This window comes from Sparus aurata, chromosome 3 (genome assembly GCF_900880675.1).
Source record: "Sparus aurata chromosome 3, fSpaAur1.1, whole genome shotgun sequence".
Lineage (NCBI taxonomy): Eukaryota > Metazoa > Chordata > Actinopteri > Spariformes > Sparidae > Sparus > Sparus aurata.
Genome location: NC_044189.1, coordinates 4,927,038 through 4,947,640, shown reverse-complemented (window position 1 = coordinate 4,947,640; position 20,603 = coordinate 4,927,038). Strand labels below are relative to the sequence as shown.

The 20,603-nt window shown below is 39.4% G+C and overlaps 3 protein-coding genes across 19 annotated transcripts in view; 2 read left to right on the top strand and 1 right to left on the bottom strand.

The window, feature by feature from the left end:
* Nucleotides 1-1,359: 1,359 nt before the first annotated feature.
* Nucleotides 1,360-4,573, bottom strand: tmem238a (transmembrane protein 238a). 3 transcript variants are annotated; one of them, XM_030411333.1, is made up of 3 exons: nucleotides 4,385-4,476; nucleotides 3,026-3,183; nucleotides 1,360-1,903 (listed from the first exon to the last, which is right to left on the bottom strand). In XM_030411333.1, the coding sequence occupies exons 2-3, from the start codon at nucleotides 3,174-3,176 to the stop codon at nucleotides 1,740-1,742; spliced, it is 315 nt and encodes a 104-aa protein (XP_030267193.1). In that variant the 5' UTR covers nucleotides 3,177-3,183; nucleotides 4,385-4,476; the 3' UTR covers nucleotides 1,360-1,739. The 3 variants fall into 3 exon arrangements, with proteins under 3 accessions (XP_030267193.1, XP_030267192.1, XP_030267191.1); XM_030411332.1 differs by having other exon boundaries at nucleotides 1,548-1,903; nucleotides 3,026-3,219; nucleotides 4,385-4,573; XM_030411331.1 differs by having other exon boundaries at nucleotides 1,548-1,903; nucleotides 4,289-4,572.
* An 809-nt stretch (nucleotides 4,574-5,382) lies between these two features.
* LOC115578384 (coiled-coil domain-containing protein 106-like) lies at nucleotides 5,383-12,006 on the top strand. The gene is made up of 7 exons (XM_030411330.1): nucleotides 5,383-5,617; nucleotides 7,710-7,868; nucleotides 8,581-8,772; nucleotides 9,792-9,944; nucleotides 10,069-10,275; nucleotides 10,932-11,092; nucleotides 11,221-12,006. Exons 1-7 carry the CDS (start codon nucleotides 5,581-5,583, stop codon nucleotides 11,374-11,376), a joined length of 1,065 nt encoding a protein of 354 aa, XP_030267190.1. The 5' UTR covers nucleotides 5,383-5,580; the 3' UTR covers nucleotides 11,377-12,006.
* Nucleotides 12,007-13,976: 1,970 nt separating this feature from the next.
* The window catches only part of LOC115578892 (CCR4-NOT transcription complex subunit 3-like), a 30,977-nt gene continuing 24,350 nt past the window's right edge, over nucleotides 13,977-20,603 (top strand). For 13 of the 15 annotated variants that reach the window (XM_030412215.1, XM_030412213.1, XM_030412209.1 and 10 more), the window contains exons 1-2: nucleotides 13,977-14,141; nucleotides 17,747-17,809. In XM_030412215.1, the coding sequence (XP_030268075.1) occupies nucleotides 17,785-17,809 (25 nt within the window). In that variant the 5' untranslated portion in view covers nucleotides 13,977-14,141; nucleotides 17,747-17,784. Of the gene's footprint in view, nucleotides 14,142-17,456; nucleotides 17,515-17,746; nucleotides 17,810-20,603 lie in introns of all 15 variants that reach the window. The other 2 variants (XM_030412210.1, XM_030412202.1) reach the window with 1 other exon arrangement.

Here is a 20,603-nt window from a genome sequence, read left to right as displayed (position 1 = left end):
CAAGTTTGGTCCACATGCTCATTTGTGACGACACTTCAATATGTTACCTGAACATTCAGTATTCTCACAGAGGATTTGAATGAGGAGATTGATAACAATGTGAACTCTGAGCAGAGTTAGCTCCCAGACAAGCAACACAACATGAAACTTTGCTCGTAGCATCACCAGGGTCTCTACTCACGAACACGAGCATTGAGAACATTGGGCCTCATTCATGAACCGTTCTTACGAACAAATTTGTTCTTAAGTCCCACTTACGAAGATTTTACGACGATCGTGGCATTCATGAATTTTTTCTTATCTAGGATTTTTTCTTAGGCAAGAACAAATCCTACGAACACTCAGGAGTACTCTTACGCACATTTCAGTGCCGAAATGTTGGCATGGTTGTGTTTTCTTCTCTTGTGTAGTTCAATAAAATTTATTCATTTATTTATTTATTTCATATTTTTGGTAATTTACAAAGAATTTAAATTCTAAAATAAATTAAATGTGCCAATGATTTAAGATAAATCAAGTAAATTGGAAACATGCCATCAATTAGTAACCCCCCCACCCTATTTATACGTGGCATTTCTCCATCCAAGGCCCGCAAAACAATGGCATATATATTGCTCCTGCGGCTTTCATCAATGTAAGAACACAGCTGCGAACAATTCTGAGGCTTACGAACGAGTTGGTGAATCTGACGTAGGGTTTTCTTAAGGAACCTCTTAAGAACAACTTAAGAAAGAATCTATAAGATTCTTAAGAAGATATTGGTGAATGAGGCCCATTGTTTGTGTACATAGAGTTTATGAAAAAGAAGGTTTTTGAACTACTCACGTTAGCTGCTGCATCTCCTGCAAGTCGCCGTCATGGCAGGCAAAAAGTGTCGATCCCCGAGTCGAGTGTGACCTGCGAACTCTGTGTACACAAACAATGTTCTCAAGGCTCGTGTTCATGTGTAGAGACCCTGGTGATACTACCAGTTTCAAGTTTCATGTTGTGTCGAGCCTTCTTACTGTTTTAAAAATAGAGATTTTGATGCTAGCGTGTCCTGCCCCATGCTCTCCCGTTCAAAATTAACGTGCCCAAAACCGAAACTATGGTAAATCTTAAAAGTGCCTCTTTCGTTGCAATTATGCTTTTACACGAAGGTTTGACTCATATTCGATCCCAAATAAAGCCTTGGTTGCTTTTTGGCGAGAGTTTCGCTTTAAGTTCTTTGTCTTGAGCACATTCCCAAGATGAGAATTTTATCGGAGGTCTTCAACAAATCCTTTCATGACCAGGGGGCATTTTTTTTACCCCCATCCCAGAAGAATATGGCCGTGAACGTTCCTGTAAAGGACGGTGCACTTAGTTGTGAAGAGAAAATCCACTTTTATAACGTATAAAAAGGCTTTTATTGAAATCCAGCATGAGACCACTGTTCACTGAAAGATAGTTACATATTAAAACATGACAAAAATAAAACATACTGATCACAATAAACATCAGAATGACTGTAACAGAACATCAGGCCTTTAAAGCTGCTGTGGGAGTTACTTTCTTTTTAAAATAAGTGTTAACGAGCTCTGTAATCCGACAGTAAACACTGTTATAGAGGTGAACATGTGTAACTGAAATGTTTCGTCTAACACTGTTCAGTGTGCATCAGCAGTACAAAGTAAAGAGGTCAGTTCAGTCTCATATTAATACTGACTAACAGCGTAACCAGACTTTTAAACTGAAGAGTCAGACGTCCTCCTGAGAGCTCAGAACTGGCTCCTGTACGTGCGGATCTTGCGGCTGAGGTTGCGAGCGAGGCGGTCGACGGCGCTGCCGATGTGTCCGAGCTCCTTCTTGGACGTGAGGCCATCGATGTTTCCGCTGTACCACAACACCCAGCCGGCCAGAGACATGAGCACGAACAGAGCGCCTGCAGGGACGACAGCCGTCAGTACTTAACTAATACTACTATTTCTGATGTTTTTATCTGTGATCCTGTCATGTTTCCTCATCTGTCTTTACCTGTGATGTCATGAGTGTTTGTCTTTTCCTGTTTTACAGTAAAGTAAGTGTTCTTCTTGTCCTCATACTTGTCTTTATCCTCTCATTCTTTACATCCACATTACTGGTGATTAAAAGCACCAACACTCATCCCAACAACAGTGTAACAATATCAAAAGAGCTGTACTGTCGTCTTTAAGTCTGCTTTTTGAGGAGATCACAAAATATCCAAACTTGATAAATCATCTATCGTAATGATTGCCTAAACATGTGGCAGTATTTATTACACCTGGATTTACTTTGCATGTCGAAATCATCCTGTAAATATAATAATGATAATAAATAAAACAAAATAACAAAAGCCGTGTCATGAAGCAATCGTGCAACACTTAGTCAATTGGGAATAAAACCTAGAAAAGAAAAATATTAAACACATAATGTTCTCATTTGACTTTGATACGATATTCAACATTTATCCGTGTTTATTTTGTCAGATTACTAAGACAGTTACTTTGGATTACCGTCACATTAGAACACCAAAATGTTGTTGTTATATCAAGATACTTTTCAAATTACAACAAGATACATTCACGTTATTTCGACGTACAAATTAATCATATAATAAGAAACTTCTCTTGTTATAACAATATAATAAAACTAATAAACGTATTTAAATAGGTGCTACTTTGGCTCGATGAAAAAAACAACATGCAAAATAACTAAATGTGTTAAATAAATGTTGTAGAGAGGAGAAATAACAGAAATACTCAAGTAAAGAGCTTCATCAATGATTCTCATTTTTACTACAAATGACTATCGGCTCCAAATATCAGTTTTCAGTCTCATTGATTTCTAATAATCGGCATCGTATCGTCCCTGAAGCGACATACAGGTTGATCCATATATGATATCTTCAATCTCTACAGATAAAAAAATGTGATCTTCCTTTCTATGTCATCCGCCTTCTGTTTTCTACTTTATTGTTGTGACTCTTCGTGTTTACTTCATCTCATCATGATCACAAGTTGAGGCTGAGGCGGTTGTTTCATACCCGTGTAGACCAGCAAGTCTCCGAAGTCCCGTCCTCTGATCTCCAGCGGGGCGAACACTCCCACCAGCAGCGCAGATCCTCCCAGCAGATCCATCATGACAGCAAAGGCCAGAGCCAGTTTACAGTGGGAGAGGCCGTCACACAGCGCCATCGTCCAACTGGGAGAACAGGGAGGAAGAGACGATTGATGATGCCTGAACACACGAAACACACGACATCCAGCTTTGGGCTTCAATAGTGTGTTTTTATTTTGGAAGGAATGTCTGGAGGTGAGCTGGGAGAATGTTTTTGGTTCCATACTTTTTCAAATTTCAGAAAAAGACAGAAAACATGTCCAACAGACGTGTAAGTGACCAACTCTCCTTTCACATAAACTGTCAATATGAGCTGATTTATTGTCATCTTTTTTTTGCACCTTTTCTGTGCCGAGTTGGCGGCCATGTTGGTGCTGTTGACGTTTAAGGCGTCATGAAGAGCGCCAGTGACCAAAACCGTTAAATTACAAGAACAGGTGAAAGACTTCTACCAAGAATCTTACATTTGTGAAAGAAGAAGCTGTAAAACGGTCCAATAAGATTTGGAAAAGTCTAGAAGAGTCGCACAATTAAATTACTTTATCCCCATCATATTTGCTTGGAGCCAAACTGGAAGTTAGCTGACCGCACAACATGGAACTCCAGGTTTTTTCTGACCTGTGAGCTTTTTTGGCTTTAAAACCTCCAACACTGCGTCAAGACTTAATACAACGTCCTCGGTGACGTCTGTTGTTTAACACAAAACTAAATGACATTTTAATTCCTCTTACTTCTTCTTCTACTTCTGCGTTTCTCCACATTAACTACCAAACAAAGTCTTGTCAAAATGGCAATTTCTACATAATGTTGCTTTAAGAGATACACTGCTAGAAGAAAATAAACATTAAAAAAAACAGAATTTACCAAATATCTACAATAAAAATGATATCTGAGATTATACTATGAAGTGACAGTTTATTCCAGAAAATGATCAGTTTAGTTTCCTTTTACTCTGAAAACAGGTGAATAAAGTGCAGCTGATGATGACAGCAGGAAGGAAAATATCAAGATAATTAATTAGAGAGAACAACAAAAGGAGGATGATCTGCAAAATGGACTAAAAGTGCGCAACGGAGAGAAATCCATGCTGCTTTTAATTAATATAATATATGATTATGTTCCTGTAGTTGATGTAAAAGCAGGTTTCCTGTGTCACACGGTTGATGTGCAGCTCGTTCTGAACGCTCACCTTCATTAAGAGTCGCTGCAGATTTGACCAGGTGAGACAGGATGTAAACAAACAAACGCTTAACGTCACACCGACAGACGTTTTAATGTGACTCACTTGTTTCTGTTGCTCGTCCAGGTGTATTAAATCTCGGTGTGAACTTCTTCCTCGAGCTTCTCCGGTGGACGTTCCTCTACTTCCGCGTTCTTGTCTACCTGCTCACCTGCACACCCTCCTCAGGTGACACGTTTCCGGTCAGAGTTTGGACCAGTTCCTCTTCCTCCAACCTTCTCTGATGGACACATGTCTGTCTGAGGCGTCTGAGGTCAGACATGTGTCCGAAACAAGATGCTGAAGCAGAAAAAAAATTAGTTTTTGTCGGTTTACGAGCATCATCGTTGTGCGCATGTGCGAACCGACCAACGCACCTTGGCGTTTTCCCTCATTTTCTCATTTACATTTACTTACATTTTACTTCTTCACACATAAAATAAGACATAAAACATCGAAAAAGACAACAAATTTTAAAAAATGTATATGAAAAAAGAAAATAGGGAAATAAATGAAATGACATCTTTATCTTTTTCTTTGTTTTTCCTTAATTATTATTTTTTTGGAAAATATAAAACTAATGTAAAAAAATATAGAAATACTTTTTTAATTATTATTATTTTTTAATTCCAGTTCACAGTTTCAAAATTTAAAAATACAGTACAAAATTATCATTAAAAAAAACAAAGGAAAAAGATCAAGGCGACAAAGGTTATTAATTAATTAATTTATTTATTTAAGGTGTGTTTTTTTCTGAAAAATATAGAACTGGATTGAATTATTTTTTTTTTATTTACAAAATTCAAATTTACAGTTACAAAATTTCCAGAGTGAACAAAACAAACAAAACAAACAAACAAAAAATAGGAAGAGAAAATAGGAAAATAATAGTAGAGCTATTTTTTCAAAACTCATTATTTTGCATAATTTCAATGTGTTTCTTATTTGTTTATTGCCAGATAAAGCTCATCCCGTCCTCCGGTCCACCAGGCGGCGCCATGCACTTTAACATTTGCGTCACAATCCACCCTTCCTAAAAAAACGCGACGAAGAAGAAACATGAACGTGCGCGCGGGTACACCTGTTGGAGCTCTTATAATCAGGTAATTGCGGCTGCGAGTGCTGTTTCCGGGCCGGGAGGCAGCAGCTGAGGCTCGTTTCACGCTGTATTACAGAAGTATAACCGAACCCAGCAGAACCAGCAGAACCTGCAGACGAATAATAACGAGTTTCACGTGAGACGCTGACGGAGTCGGACAGACATGAACCCACCTGGCAGCAGAGACAGCAGCCCGCCAGGTAACAGCGACGTTTAAACGGCGTCTGCAGCTCCAGAGTCGGTCTGCTGCAGCGTGTACAGGACTTTCAATGCAGCAATCAATGAGTGTGATCAGTGTTTATAGTTTAAACTGTGTGTGTGTGTGTGTGTGTGTGTGTGTGTGTGTGTAGTTTGTTGTGCTCATGATAATAAGAGATCCGAAAAATCACTTCCTGCTTCTAAAAACCTCTTAAAAGTGATTATTATTGATTAAAGTATCGATTCTGATGTTCGTCCAGTTGTGTATGTTATGACTGTTTTACTGATGCTCTATTTTCCATGTAGTTTGTTTATAATTAATTATTTATAAGCACAAAAAGCCCACTTAAAGTTTTTAATATGTTAATTGGATGAGCAGCTACTACTTGTGCTGCAACATGACGTCATTCAACGGATATAAATCTTGTTGAAATCAATGATTCATCAAGAAAAGATGCTCAACTTTCTCTGTTTCATATCATTTAATTTTCATTCTGATTCACAATTACTCTTTCAGCTCATCATAACTTCATCGACATCTTCAAATCACTCGCACTGCTCGGAATTAGCCACAGATATTTTAGTGTTTCTCTTCATTGCTTATCCTGTTACATATCTAACTTCCTTTTTTGTGAATAATTTATTTTGAATTTCATTAAATGTTCATGCACATGTTCAAAGTGTATGTCAAAAACTCCTCATTTAAGGCAAACACGTCTAAATTAAACTAATAAGCTACTTTTTTGTCATTTTGTGGAGAAAGTCACCAGACTCCCTTAAGAAAACACTAATTTTTGTGACTTGTCGCGTTAGAAAACAGTTAATAAGCTTTATAAAAAGCTGTTTTCAACACATTCTTAACTATTTGGACCTTCTTGTAAATTCAGCATTAAATACAACACATGTTGCATGTTCTTACTTGTTTAAAATGCATCCTGTGTGCGTCTGTTTCTAAAGTGTGTCGTAACTCCCAGCAGCAGTTTGAACACACAGTCTCAACTGATTTCACCATTTACACTCAGTTTGTTAAAGGATATAACATATTGACGGCAAACATGTCTACACTTACAATGACAGTAAACTGTAACTAATAAATCATACGTCTTTTGCATCTGTGGAAAAAGTCACCAGACTCCCTTAAGAAAACACTAATTTTTGTGACTTGTCGCGTTAGAAAACAGTTAATAAGCTTTATAAAAAGCTGTTTTCAACATATTCTTAACTATTTGGACCTTCTTGTAAATTCGGCATTAAATACAACACATGCTGCATGTTCTTACTTGTTTAAAATGCATCCTGTGTGCGTCTGTTTCTAAAGTGTGTCGTAACTCCCAGCAGCAGTTTGAACACACAGTCTCAACTGATTTCACCATTTTCACTCAGTTTGTTAAAGGATATAACATGTTGACGGCAAACATGTCTACACTTACAATGACAGTAAACTGTAACTAATAAATTATACTTCTATTGCATCCGTGGAAAAAGTCCCCAGACTCCCTTAAGAAACCACTCATTTTTTAGTCTTGTTGCATTAGAAGTCAGTTAATAAACTTTGTAAAACATTGTCTACAACATATTCTTAACTATTTGGACCTTCTTGTAAATTCGGCATTAAATACAACACATGTTGCAGGTTTGTACTTCTTTAAATAGCATCCTGTTGGCTTCAGTTTCTAAAGTGTGTCGTACCTCCCAGCAGCAGTTTGAACACACTGTTTCAGCTGGTCGGGCCGACTTGTTAACTCTGCAAACGTTCTGCATGGAGATATTTCTTTCTTAATGTAAAAAACGTTGTATTAGCATCAACGAGGGAACAGACGTCCATTTACTCTTGTTTTACTACAGTTTCTATCACTCTCCTTCTTCGCCTTCTTTGCCTCCTCCCTGCTCTTCCTGTGTGAGACGAGCTTCCTTTGTGCCAAAATTAATTTCATATTTCTGGTAAAAGTCCCGTAAGGTGGTCGACCGAATAGCATGAAGGTGATCCACATTAAAGGGAACCACTCTGCTGTCTGTGTGTGTTTCACAATGATAAGTTAAAGAATCACTAGATGACTTAATGATAATCTTCACTTGTTCTTATGTGATTGTCAGAGCACTACATGCCTCAGTCTTCATCCTCCTCATCAGCAGCAGGAGGAGGAGCAGGAGGTGGTTTGTATCTGGATGCCTACGAGGTGTCTTTTCCTCTGGAGGAGAGTATCGAGAGACCTCCTGCATATCATCTGAACCAGGGCCAGCAGATGATGGACGGTACGCCACATCTACGACACGCGACGACTGCTGCTTTATTATGTAGTTCAGCACAAGAGACCACATGTTCTTTACACTGATTGTATTTTAATTCTCTTTGCTGTGATTGATATTCACATAATCAAAGTACTCAGACGGCACAGTCAGCTCAAAAACATTCATTCTTCTGTTTTTGTTTTTGTCATGTTTAATTTTCTCCTCCACATTCATTCAGTAATAGATTTACTTTTGTACGTTCACTTGTGTGTCTCCATTTTCTGCTATTTTTTAAAACATTTTGGACATTTTGGCAGCAGATAGTCACGTCTTACTCCACTGCATCTATTTAATAACTTTATTAACTAGTTTCTTTCCAGATTACATTCTACATTGGAGCCATTTTTTTTGTTTCAGAGCACCTTTAATTTAATTGAACATTTCCTATTCAAATTATCAGAAAAAATGCTGAATATTAGATCTGATAATCATCTTAAATTCACTTGTACTTCCACTTTTTATATTTTAGTATCTTCATTGCAAGAAAATAACTTTTGTTGCTTAAGTACAATTTATATCAGATACTACTAAGTAACTTTGATAATTACCAAAGTAATATTTTTACATGAGATCTTGACTTTTGGGTACTTTTAACACTTTTGCTCCTTCGTCTCGTCCACAAGTTATCGACCCACGATGTCCCGTCTCTCCTCTCCTGTGTTTCCTCCCCCTGCAGAGTCTGTGGTGCAGGAGCCTCCTCACCCTCAGTACAGCCCCTTCATCCTGGTGTCCAACCTGCGAGCTCACCTGTACGTCGCTCTGGAGAAGAACGCCTGGCTGCAGAAGAGCATCGAGGAGCTGGAGGAGGAACGCAACTTCCTGCGCTGTCAGCTGGACCGCTTCATCGTCAGCATGAGGAGTCCGGAAGGTGAGACGTCGGGAAACACGTCCGTCAAATCTGTTCGTTAAATCACAAGGACATAAAAACAACATACGGTTCAACACGTAGAACAAAGTCTTTATTTACATGATTTGTATGATTTTATATGGATTTGTCCAAAGCGACATGAGGCATCATACAAAGATTTATTGTTATAATACTGGATTAATATCAGCAACAGAGCAATAATAGATGTGAGGAGGAAATTTAACTAATTTATGTGGGGAAATATAAAATATACTGTACATAGAAGATGATGTAAGCACAGAAGATGACAATGAGACGATCCAGTGGTGAAGAAAGTATTACAATCTTTTATTAAAGTGAAACTCTCACCAAAATGCAACCTAGGCTTTTTTTTCGTGAATGTATGCGAGTCAAACCTTTGTGTAAAAGCATAATTACAACGAAAGAGGCACTTTTAAGATTTACCGTAGTTTCATTTTCGGACAAGCTACATTTCAGTGGAGTGCAGGGGCGACCTACCAGGCAGGAGAGTAATAGTGGACCTCCTACCTGTCAGGTCGCACTCGGGGATTGACACTTTTTGTCTGCCATGACGGCGACGTTTCATGTTGTGTCGAGTCTTCTTAGTGTTAAAAAATAGCAAAAGAGTGCCCGTAGCACTCCCATTGAAAATTAGCTTGCCCGAAAACGAAACTATGGTAAATCTTAAGACTGCCTCTATCGTCGTAGTTATGCTTTTACACAAAGGTTTGACTCATATTCAATCACAAATAAAGCCTCGGTTGCTTTTTGGCGAGAATTTCACTTTAAACAGAAGAAATTCAGAGTTTTTATCTTACAAATTGAATTAAAGCAGTTGAGAGGAGCTTTGATTTTGAGGTTGGTTCTGGCGCCCCCTGTGGACGGAGGCGGTATGATAACCACCACCTTTATTTTAAATACTGTGTCTTTGTGTTAAAACAGCGATGAGGTGATGCATGAATGTCCTGTGAGCTCACAGCAGCAGCAGCAGTGTTGTTATTATACTTCTGTCCTCACAGCGACAGAGTGGTGTGCAGACTCCCAGCGAGGTGTGAAGGTCCAGCCGGCCAGCCTGCCCACTCCTCCCTCCCCCATGACCACCAGGTCTGGAATGACCCTCAAACGTCTGCAGGGACCAGGACCACGGAGCCGCCGCGGCACCGCCGTCCCTGGTGAGAAGATATCTGTAACACAAATAATGTGTGAGGCAGAATAATATTATGTTAGGATATTTAACTTCTCTGCACTGATATAAGATTCTGTTGTTGTTTTAACTTCAACTCTTGGCTGGTACAGTCAAGCAGGAGTTTCATCTGGAGGAGGATAAATACTACACCGAGGACGAGTATGTGGAGGAGGAAGAGGAAGAGGAGGAGGAGGAAGATGAGGACTCGTCAGTGGAGAAGGGATCAAAGAAGAAGGGCAGAGGGCGAGCCAGCGGAGAGCCCAGGATGAAGATGAGGAGGATCTTCAGGATCACCCACGGGAGGGAGAGACAGAGAGGTCAGGGCCAGAAAACCAATGTGCAAATCAACACGAGTCACTGGAACAAACTGTTCAAGGGTTTTTACACCAAGACAGAAATATCTTCATGTACAACTAGTTAACAAGAAGGCTCCACTAGTTAAGAATATGTTGTAGAGAACATTATATTCTAGTGTAAATGCTGAAATTAACTGAAGCAGTGAGTTCAAACAGCTGCTGGGAGGATTTTAAACAAGAAAGAACAGACGGGACTTTACTGACACTTTCTACAAGGATAGAAAACATCTGCAGGATTTGTGTTTGACGCCGAATTAAGAAGAAGGCACCAGTGATTCAGAATTCACTGAAGCCGATTCACAAAGCTTGTTGAGCTTCTCTTCACACAGCAACTCTTACAAATCAGGTGATGTTGCTGTTACTAGTTTAAAGGGGAGACAGACAGCCTGGTCTGAGTGATCGGATCTCAAATGCGTCCTCAGTGCATCACTCAGAAGACATGTTGATGCTAAATGTGACCGGGCTCGTTGTTTCAACCTGCGTACGTCTGATAGAGAACTCATCATCATCACAAAACTGTACATTTGGCTGAAACACTCAAAAACAGTCGTTTTCCGTCTGTGCTTCAGTTTTTTTTTTTCTCATATTCAGTTTTCCCTCCACTCTCTTTGTTCCAGTTAAAGACCCAGACGGGGTTCTGATCCGTTATAAGAAGATCCTGACCACCTACCAGCGGGTGAGGAGCATGTCCCGAGCCTTCCAGATCCACGGAGTCGACCGCAACACCATGGCCTCCACCTCGCCCATCGCCGAGCTGCTGCTGGTGGCTCCGGAGAAGGTCTGAACTCTTTGTGCTGCTCGTAAAACAACAAATCACACTTTGTTTAGATGTAGTTTTCATTACAGAGCCAGCAGATTCTCTGTATGTGTCTTATATATGATGTGCACCTCATACCTCACCTGCAGGTAGCGGAGGTCGGCGAGTTCGAGGCATCGAAGGAGAAGCTTCTGGATTACGCCCGGCGCTGCTACAAGACCATGGACGACCCGACGCACGCCAAAGTCCAGACCATGAAGAAGACTCACAAGCTGCTGCCGATCTCCTACCGGTTCAGAAACTGAACCACAGGCTGGTTTAGACACTAAACACTGAAGATTATTATTTCCATTTTTGCACTTTTCAATTTTTACTTGCAGCAGATGTAAGAAAAGAAAGAATGAGGAGATTAGATTAATTTAAAAGGGATTTTTGCCAACAAGCTGCTTGATTTATTTAAATATCTGTGATGTGTTTTGTTTACTTTCATTGTGCAGCTGTAAATGGTTGGCAGGATTTTTTGTTTGTGTAGTTGAAGTCACCGTTTAGTTTTACCTCAGGAGGGAACTTCTGTTGCACATTAACTGGAAGATTCAGAATACTGTGACTTATTATGTCCTTGAACACAAGTTTACATTTCAGCGCTTACTGACATCGAAGAAGTCGAGAAGGAAATTAATTTTTTGTGCAGAATATGTTTATTTTTTAAATATTTACAGACCTCAGGTGATTGTTACCTTTTTGTTTTTTGTGAAAAAGAGAGAGAAATATTTATTTTTGATTCAGTATTTTGTGGTTAATTATTCTGTAAAATATGTATTATTGAAAAAGAGGATTTGTTTCATCATATATCTCGTTCCTAAGTTATACTCTGTATTATACTGTGGTGTTGAAATGTCACTTCATGCAACAAAGTAAAAAACTTGATTAAAAAATATGGTTGTTTTTGTCTTTTTCTTTACAGTCATTGAGATGCTTAAAGTAAAATAAATTATCAACTAAGATCAGAATGTGAAGAAAGAAATGTGACTGAGAGATGGTGTTGAAAGATCTTATTTTCAATATTTGCACTGATGAATTCTGAGTCTTTATCATGCAGTCAGTGGCAGCTTGCAGACTACAGCGACCTCCAGTGGAATAAACGAGTAGTGCAAATGTTGTGATAACCTGCTGTAATAAAGTGAGATCATAGCTGACATGATGAATAAATACAACCTGATTCTGATTGATTGATTATGACCTCGGACCCCAAAACAGATCTGGCTTCATTGCAGCTCTTCGACAGTTATGAGGAGGCTAAATCATACTTGTATATGTTATTTATTGTTTTTTTCTGTCTTGACAGTTAAAAAGCAAATATCAAGTCAACATACCAGAGAGACTTTATCAGCTTGGTAAGTTACAGTGTTTGTCCCTAAATGTGCCTTTATAGAAAAACACAAACCCAAACGACAAAATACATTAAAAGCAACACAAAACACAAACAATGACACGGAAAAATCAACATGAAACTTAATTACAAGCAGATAATTCATGTCTGCATGACTGATGGTTCCATCAAACCAAGCTCAGATATTAATCCCTTGAAATAAATCAAATATTTCACATTCAGAGGTCTGTATGTATGACATGAAACTACACAATAATTCTATATCTTCATATGTTTGATAGGCAGGTATTCAAGTATGTGTAACATAGTACTTTCTGATGTATTTGTCCATTTCTATTATTGTTGTTTTTTTCTTTTCTTTTTCTCATGTTGTTTAGTTCGTTTGTAAAAGTGTTTTTTACACATTTAGAACTGGAATCTCAATGAAAAACACACAAAACATAAACAAAAGATAAACATATTCTTTTTCTGCACATCGTGGATCAACACTTTGACACTATGACCATAATACAGACAATTACTACTACTACTCGTAAGAAAATGAAAATATCCTGCTTGATGAATGAAGGTAATGAAGTGTTTAATTCTGAGCAGCACGGTGAGCACCAGCTGGAGGTGAAGGTGGGTCAGTAGAGCAGCTGTCAGCACAGTGAAACCTTTAAAGTCTGATCAATAACTCTGTTTTCATCAATCACAATAACATCCACCTGACAGCCGGAGCACACAGGTCATCATAATGAGGGTCAGTGAGTGCAGGTTCAAAACTACAACAGGCAATTCAGAAGTATGAGACTAATTTTCTAAAATGAGTCGATTATGTCTCAACGGGGGATTTATGACAGCAGGATGAATCACAGTGTTGCTGACAATGTGTTTTTATAGGCAAAGTCAAAGGTCACAGGAAGCTTCTCATGCATTCATTCACTACAGATTTAAGAAATTCTGGTTTATTTTCATACTAAAACACATAATATTCAAATAAAAAGAGATAATAACATTTAAACAACACATTAAATACACACGGTGCTTAAATAAGGTTGAATAATAATAAATCATGAAGGATTCTTGTTAAAATGAAAATATACTAACCTTTTACATTTGCTTCACTGATCATCAGACCAAATAATGATATTAAAATAAAAAATAATAACTTTGCACCCTCAGATTTCATGATTTCCGGTTTAAATATGTAAAAAATCTCCTTAAATACGTATTTTTAGATTAATAATCATCGCAGATATTTAGCTGCTACGATATAACAGATGTGAACTCAATTTCCCAGAACACCCTGCGACAAAGAGAAGGAGAGGGGGAGGGTTGTAGAGGAGGGGGGCGTAAAACAAAACTCAGTTTGCCCTTTGACCTTTCTTAACAGTCCAATCCCAGCGGCAGTTATCCCGGAAGTAGTAAAACTAGCGTGTTTTGACAGACAGCGGGCTTCAGCGAATCAAAGTCCGCGAGCAGCCGCGCGGGACCTATCACAAGCGAGGTGGGCGGGACTCCCGTCCAGCAGGGCATCGGAGGAGGAGGTGTTCCTGGTAGCCATCTTGGATGTGCGGGGTGATTGTTTAGCGAGAAGAATTGACATTTTTTTAAAGAAAAATAGCCGTTATACTGAACGTTGCAGATCCACCGGACCGTGGCGACAGAGGAAAGGAATCGTGACTCGGAAAAATCCAGGTGAATTTTGTGTAGACCCAGAGGTGATGCATTTGTGTGCTCCCCCCTCCTTTCTCTCTCTCTGCCTCTCTCCCCTTTCCAAATTGTGTCTCCCACATCAAATAGCGCAGCCGGTGGGAAGCTGCAGCTCTCCACACTGACAACAGACCAACTTGTAGTCCGTGTGTTAGCTTAAAACCGTGAAGTTTAACTTCCTCTGCAGAGCCCCGGTGTGTAACTTGACCGCGGAGTTTGTGTGGAAGTGTCTGTGCTCGGATGTTGGTGCCCACGGGCTGCTGCTGCCACTAATGATGCCCGCATTGTTTATAAACATCCCGGGCTAACAAATGTTTGAGCCTCGGTCCGAAAACAGCGCTCGGCTGTTCGGTTTAACTCGTCCCACGACCGGTCCAGCGTTCACATTCGACTTTAAAATGCCCGAGAAAGACAGTAAAAGTGTCTGCAGTCGGTCCAAACTCATGTGGTCCGGGTAAATGTGTGTTAGCAGGACAACCGGGCCTCAGTCCAGATGTGTGCTCCTGTCTGGAAAAAAGTAATGCTAATGCTAATTTAAACATGGTTTTGTCCGTTAAAGTCGTGGCAGTGAACAAATCCATGCAGTTACAATACCAGAACATGCAGGTCTGCTTTGATGAATCAACCAATTAATCAATCAATCGATCTTTTTGCGTCAGCCAGACTGATGTAAATAATTGTCGTAGTTCAAGTTTATTTCTCCATTCTCCTGTTAAAATGTGTAGTTAACATTATTTTATGTTAAGTATGAAAAAACATCAGATAAACACTAAATAATCACGTTTAAATCACAAAAAACTGAAGTGCAACGAACATTTATTTTCATTTTTCAGTCCCAAATCCTCAAATGTCTTGTTTTATCCCAAACCCAAAGAGTTGACTGTCACTAGGACATTTTCTTGTACAACAATGCTCAAAACAGAGTACAGATTATTTAAAATAGTCTGCATTTAAGTTAATAATTGACAGCTGATCGGTTATTCGGTGCAGTTTGAGTTTGTGTGAAGTCCAAAAGCTGTTTTTTTTTTTTTTTTTCTGGCAGGGACATTTGAGGGAAATGTCAAAAGTCTAAAGCCTAAACTCAATTAATTTATCTTAAGTGAACACATTGGCTAAAATGAGCTTATCACTGACGTGTCAGCATATACATCCAGTTACAAGTTTCAGGTACAACTCTGCAGTAAATCCCAATTTAAGAAGACTTAGATTATTTTCATTAAAGTTTTAGCGAGGTGTTTATTGAACACTACATTTCAACAGCACCACAAACCACACAGGGCTGTTCTATTAGGCCATGCTTGATTTATCACAGTGTACCAAATAAACTGGTAACCGAGTGTGCGCTCTCAGGTAGGATCTCACACTCTGGTTTAGGTTAAATTCAAACCATGATAACAGTAAGACATGATATTATTATCATATAAAAGAAATTGTAATGGTTGAATTTTGTTGCGTCATATTGTGAGTCATACCCTGATTAACTCATCTGTTTAAATCAGATCACCGATCAGATCATGTGTGATGTTCTGGAGGATTTTTCCCCAGATGTTTGATCGGATCGGGATCTGGTGACTTTGGAGGCCGCGTCGACATCTTGAGCTCTTTGTCTCGTTCTTCGGGCCGTTCCTGAGCAGTTTTGGTGGTGTGACGGTGGAACATTGTTCTCCTGTTGGTCTGTTACGGTGTTTAGGAGGTACATGTACCGCAGGTTTCTCAACAAAACACTCCATTGTTCAGAGGTGATGAGTGTAATTCACTCCATCTGACTCCATTTGATGTTTGTTGATAAAGTGTTGTTTTTGTTGGTAGGCGTCCTTATAGTAGAAGTCATAGTCTGTCTGGAAAAGTGAAATTAAATATTTACTGAAACACCACCAAGGACTCCTAATGGCACTCGGGCAACAGACAAGAAACCATGATGATGATGATGATGATGATGATGATGATAACGCCGTGTGTGAGTGGAGGCTTTTATTTCCAGCTACTACACCAGAGTTCGATTGCAGAAAAAGCTTTTACAAACTGTAAACATCATCAGTTGTGATCAGCACGTTCTGGCATCAGTCCCTAAAAGTCGACCGTGTGGGAAAAGTGGAAATTCATCCGAACACAGTTTATTACACCAGCTGAAGCGTGTTGCACTGACACGGTGGAAACAGGGCATTAAACGCAGCAAGTTTAATCTTGTTCTCTGAGTTAGTTGAAAACATCATCAGCTGACGTTTACACTGAACAGGGAGGGTTTGGGAAAAGTTTGCACACTTCACAGAGAAGTGAGACTAAAACTATCTGAGGGAGGATGTTTCTTTGAGTTACAGTTACTTTCTCAAGGGACATTTTGGAGGATAAAGGTGAAGCTCACCTGTGGATCTTGCAGGGATTCAGTGTGGTGTTCAAAGGCATTTAAACAGGACAGCTTCTTACTGCAGAGGAAGACAGTGGCCTCCACATATGCACCTGTATGTCTCTGATCCCTCCTCTCTTTTATCGCCAAGTGCTATTCATCTTATTTCTTATGATATGACTAATGTGCATGCTAACATTATATCCTATCCTATCGAAGAGCTGCAATAATTAGTTGATTTATCGCGAGCTGCCACTTTCATCACTATACATGGATGCAATACTTCCAATACAATTTGATTGGATTCAGTTCAGGTGCCTGTGATCAATATGAGGAGAAATCATCTGCCCATTTAACAGAGAAAGCTGCCACCACTTGCCTTTCTGCTTTTTGCCATAAAAATCAAAATATAGATAAATACAAGTGTAACCAGTAAATTAAAGAAATGTATTTTAAACTGACCTCACCAACAGACATGTGGCTGCACGGCACGCTCGCTTTCTCAGCCAATCATTGTTGAAACAGCAGCTGATGTTGCCGTAGTGAGAGCAGCCTGCTGGGTCCAATCCAAAAATATTTCCACACCACTTATTTACTCCTGAGAGAGAAAAAAACATCGTCATCATCTTGTTTTTTTGCTGCCAATCATGATTTTATGGGGCTAGTAGTGTTGGAATAATCTGGAAGGAGAACACGGTTGCACAGACGTTTCACATATAAAGGTGCATCTTAACAATGATGACATAGATTAATGTTTTCACTTTGCATCAGTCACATTGGATGCTTGATAGTTGAATCAATACATTTCTATTCAGGATGTTACACCCCTGTTAATAGATTAGTCGATGGAAAGAAAATAAGTTGCCAACTATTCTGATAATCAGTTAATCGTCACGTTTGCTGATTTGAGCGTCTTAAATGTGAGAATTTGCTGCTTTTCTTTGTCGTTATGACAGTAAATGAAGAGTCTTTGGATTTTGGGCTGATTGGACAAAAAAGACATTTGAAGATCAGGTCAGTTTGAGCTCTGAGAGAAAATGTTAATGCACTAATCAACTCAATTCACTCTGAAAATCTTTGTCAGATTAATCCATAATGAAAGTGATTGTTGTTGTTGTTGTTGCAGCTCTGTTTCTTAAGGTTGCTGTGCAAAAAATAACACATGCGGCAGTGTTCATGTTTTTTGTTGACATTCTTGAAATGAATGCGTAATGAAAAATATGTTTTTGTCTCTTGTTTTTTGCAGTGAAAGAAGGCATGAAGACATCATCCTAGTCATAAGTCATGGCCGATAAAAGGAAACTTCAAGGTGAGATTCCATATAAGCAGGATTCATTGTGTCTGATCAGGTGCCAGGTGGGAGAAGTTCATCACAAATTAGAATACAAGGGACGCCACAATAACAGAAGAACCTGTCAGAGTCGCTGTATAATTTATGTTGCTTTGATGGAAAATCCCCTCATGGCATTTTCTGACACACTCCACCCATCCGTCTCTCTGAATAGGTTGAAACCCATTTCAACAACAGCTTCAGTGTGATCACACCTTCCGCTGCTCGTGTTGTGGAAAAGTTTACCGTGGTGCGTTTAGAAGAGAACCGGGGCTTTTTAAACAAAAGTCACACGGTTTCACAAGTAACTTGTTTATGGAGTTGTGTAAGCCGTCGACCTGCCAGGTCAGCGCTTTTTGGCTTCAGTAGGAAATAAATCTTGTTTTGGTTCCCGAAGCTTCAGCGCACACATGTTCAGTATACGTGAGCTTTGTGCCACTTTTTGCCTTCCTCAGATAATGTTGTGATATGCTGATTTCCAGGGTTGTGCAGTGTTGCATTTTGGGAATGTCCTCAGCAGTTGGATTGGACCATATCAGCCCTCTAACAAAATGCACCATATATGGCTGTAGACTGGCGTTTTTACACTGATGTCACAGGTTCACCGGCACATTATGACACATTTGAACGTCATTTTCTTAACAAAAAAACATGTTTTCATCATTTAAATCACAGCACACGTAACAAGAAATTGTAATTACTTCATAATAAAGTCATACAAAGTGAGAATATTATTCAAGCATTGATAAAAACATGTTTATTATAACAATAGTCACACCCTGACTTCCCAGAACATCCTATGATACAGCATCAGCTTCGTATTGAGAGTTAATGATATCGTCGTCTTTCATCTGAAGTCCTGTGTTTGTTGTCCTCTCCTGGGTCGGTTGGGTGAATGTGGCGCTGCCTCTCTGTAGCGCAGGGTGACATTGTGTCCGTGTGTTGGCAGACATCTGCGCAGAAGTCTGCTCGTGACGCTGGCACACTTTCACAGACACCAGAGCATGTTTCAGGCTTCACACGCACTCGCTCTGTTTCTAGTGAGAACAGTCGGGATCTGCTGCTCTTCTGCTCTCTTCTCAGAGCTTTTTTTTTTTTTTTTTAATTTAAACAGTGTGAGCGAACCAGTGAAGCTGATGTTCACAGTACTCTGATGATAATGCATCCAAAGCACAACAGGCTGTGTAACCCGACCCAGACCTTTGTGTACGGGCAGGGAGCCTCGAGGCTCTGCTGCACCACACAAGCTTTCCTCTGAGTCCTCCGCTGTGATGTTATTCTCCGCTGACGTTTGTCACCGCAGGCTGAAAACACACTTTTTGACGGGATTGATGATTCTCTCTCAGCATCAGTCATCCCTTCACGTGCTTTCCTATTGAAAACTAAACACACAGACCAGCAGCTCCTCTGAAACACCTTCATGATGAAGAAGAAGAGATCGAGAACAAGCACAGACTTGGCTCTGTCAAATTGTAATGTATTATTACAGAGGAGGTAGACTTTCATCTATAAATAACCCACCCGCAGCAGTATCTTAACATCAAGGCTGTTTAAGGTCAAACTAGAGTTTGTGCTTACAACTCGGTCAAAGCCTCAGTCTGCTGTCGACGACACCGACAGCTGCGTCGTTCCTCGTCACTCCAGCAACTGCACAATCAATGAAGAACAATAGGCACAGTTTTAGGAAGAAGAGTTTGAAAAGGGGTTTCTAGTGTCGCCAAACTCTGGTGTTCTGCAGAATCTCAGACTGTCATGTGAGGAGAAAATACTTCATTATATCCTTGAAGCTTCCTGTAGCGTCTCCAGTCCTCCATGTCAAGGTTTTACCAAACTGTTCTTTAGTCTCCTCTCCTGATATCTTCCTTTGTTTGGGGAACACAGACGTAAAACCAGTAGGTGTGTGTGCTGAGAGGGGATGAATGAAATAGTCAAAGTAATCCAACCAGTTATGGACGTCAGTGGCTGATTCAGACACTGCACTGATATCCTGAGTTAGATAAACAAAAGAAAAACACAACCCGTTATTATTATTATGCCAGTAATTATAAAAAAGGTCAAAATTCTCTGATTCTAGCTTTTAAAATGTAAATATTTGTAACATTTTCTTCTATAGTCTAGTTCTTAGTTTTGTGAGTATGTTATGTCACGCTCAGCTTAAGTGTTAATTTCTATTCAACTATAATAACCTTTGTAAACACGACCACAAATTATTGGAAAAGCCCAAGATTGTTCTATGAAAGAGTTCTGATATTTTAGAAATGTACCTTATCGGATTTAGCAATTAACCGACAATAAACAATATTTAAAAGTGACTGTAATCTGTAATTAGCATTTCAAATTATAGCTACTATACGAATACAAGGAAATATACACATGAAACATTAATATACTTCTTCTTTATAAATAATAAGTTGCTTGAAATTCATGAGTGCATCTGTCTCCCTTCTCCAGCTGTTCGTTTGCACTTTTTCCTTTTTCATACACAACATCTCAAAATTAACATGACGCTGCCTTCATGGTGCTGTCAGAAATATCAGGATCATGAGCTCAGAGAACGTACGAGACACAAGTCAGGATGTTTACAAGTTGTGATGATTATATGCAAAATGTTCTCGAATGTCTGATGTAAAAAATCACACTGAAACCATCGACTCTGTGACATGACAAGGACACATACTAGCAGACGTGGTCCTAGTCATAAATAATAAAAAAACAACAACAAATGAGCTCCTTCCTGTTTACATTTAAGAGCGATCAGCTAATCTGTGTCACA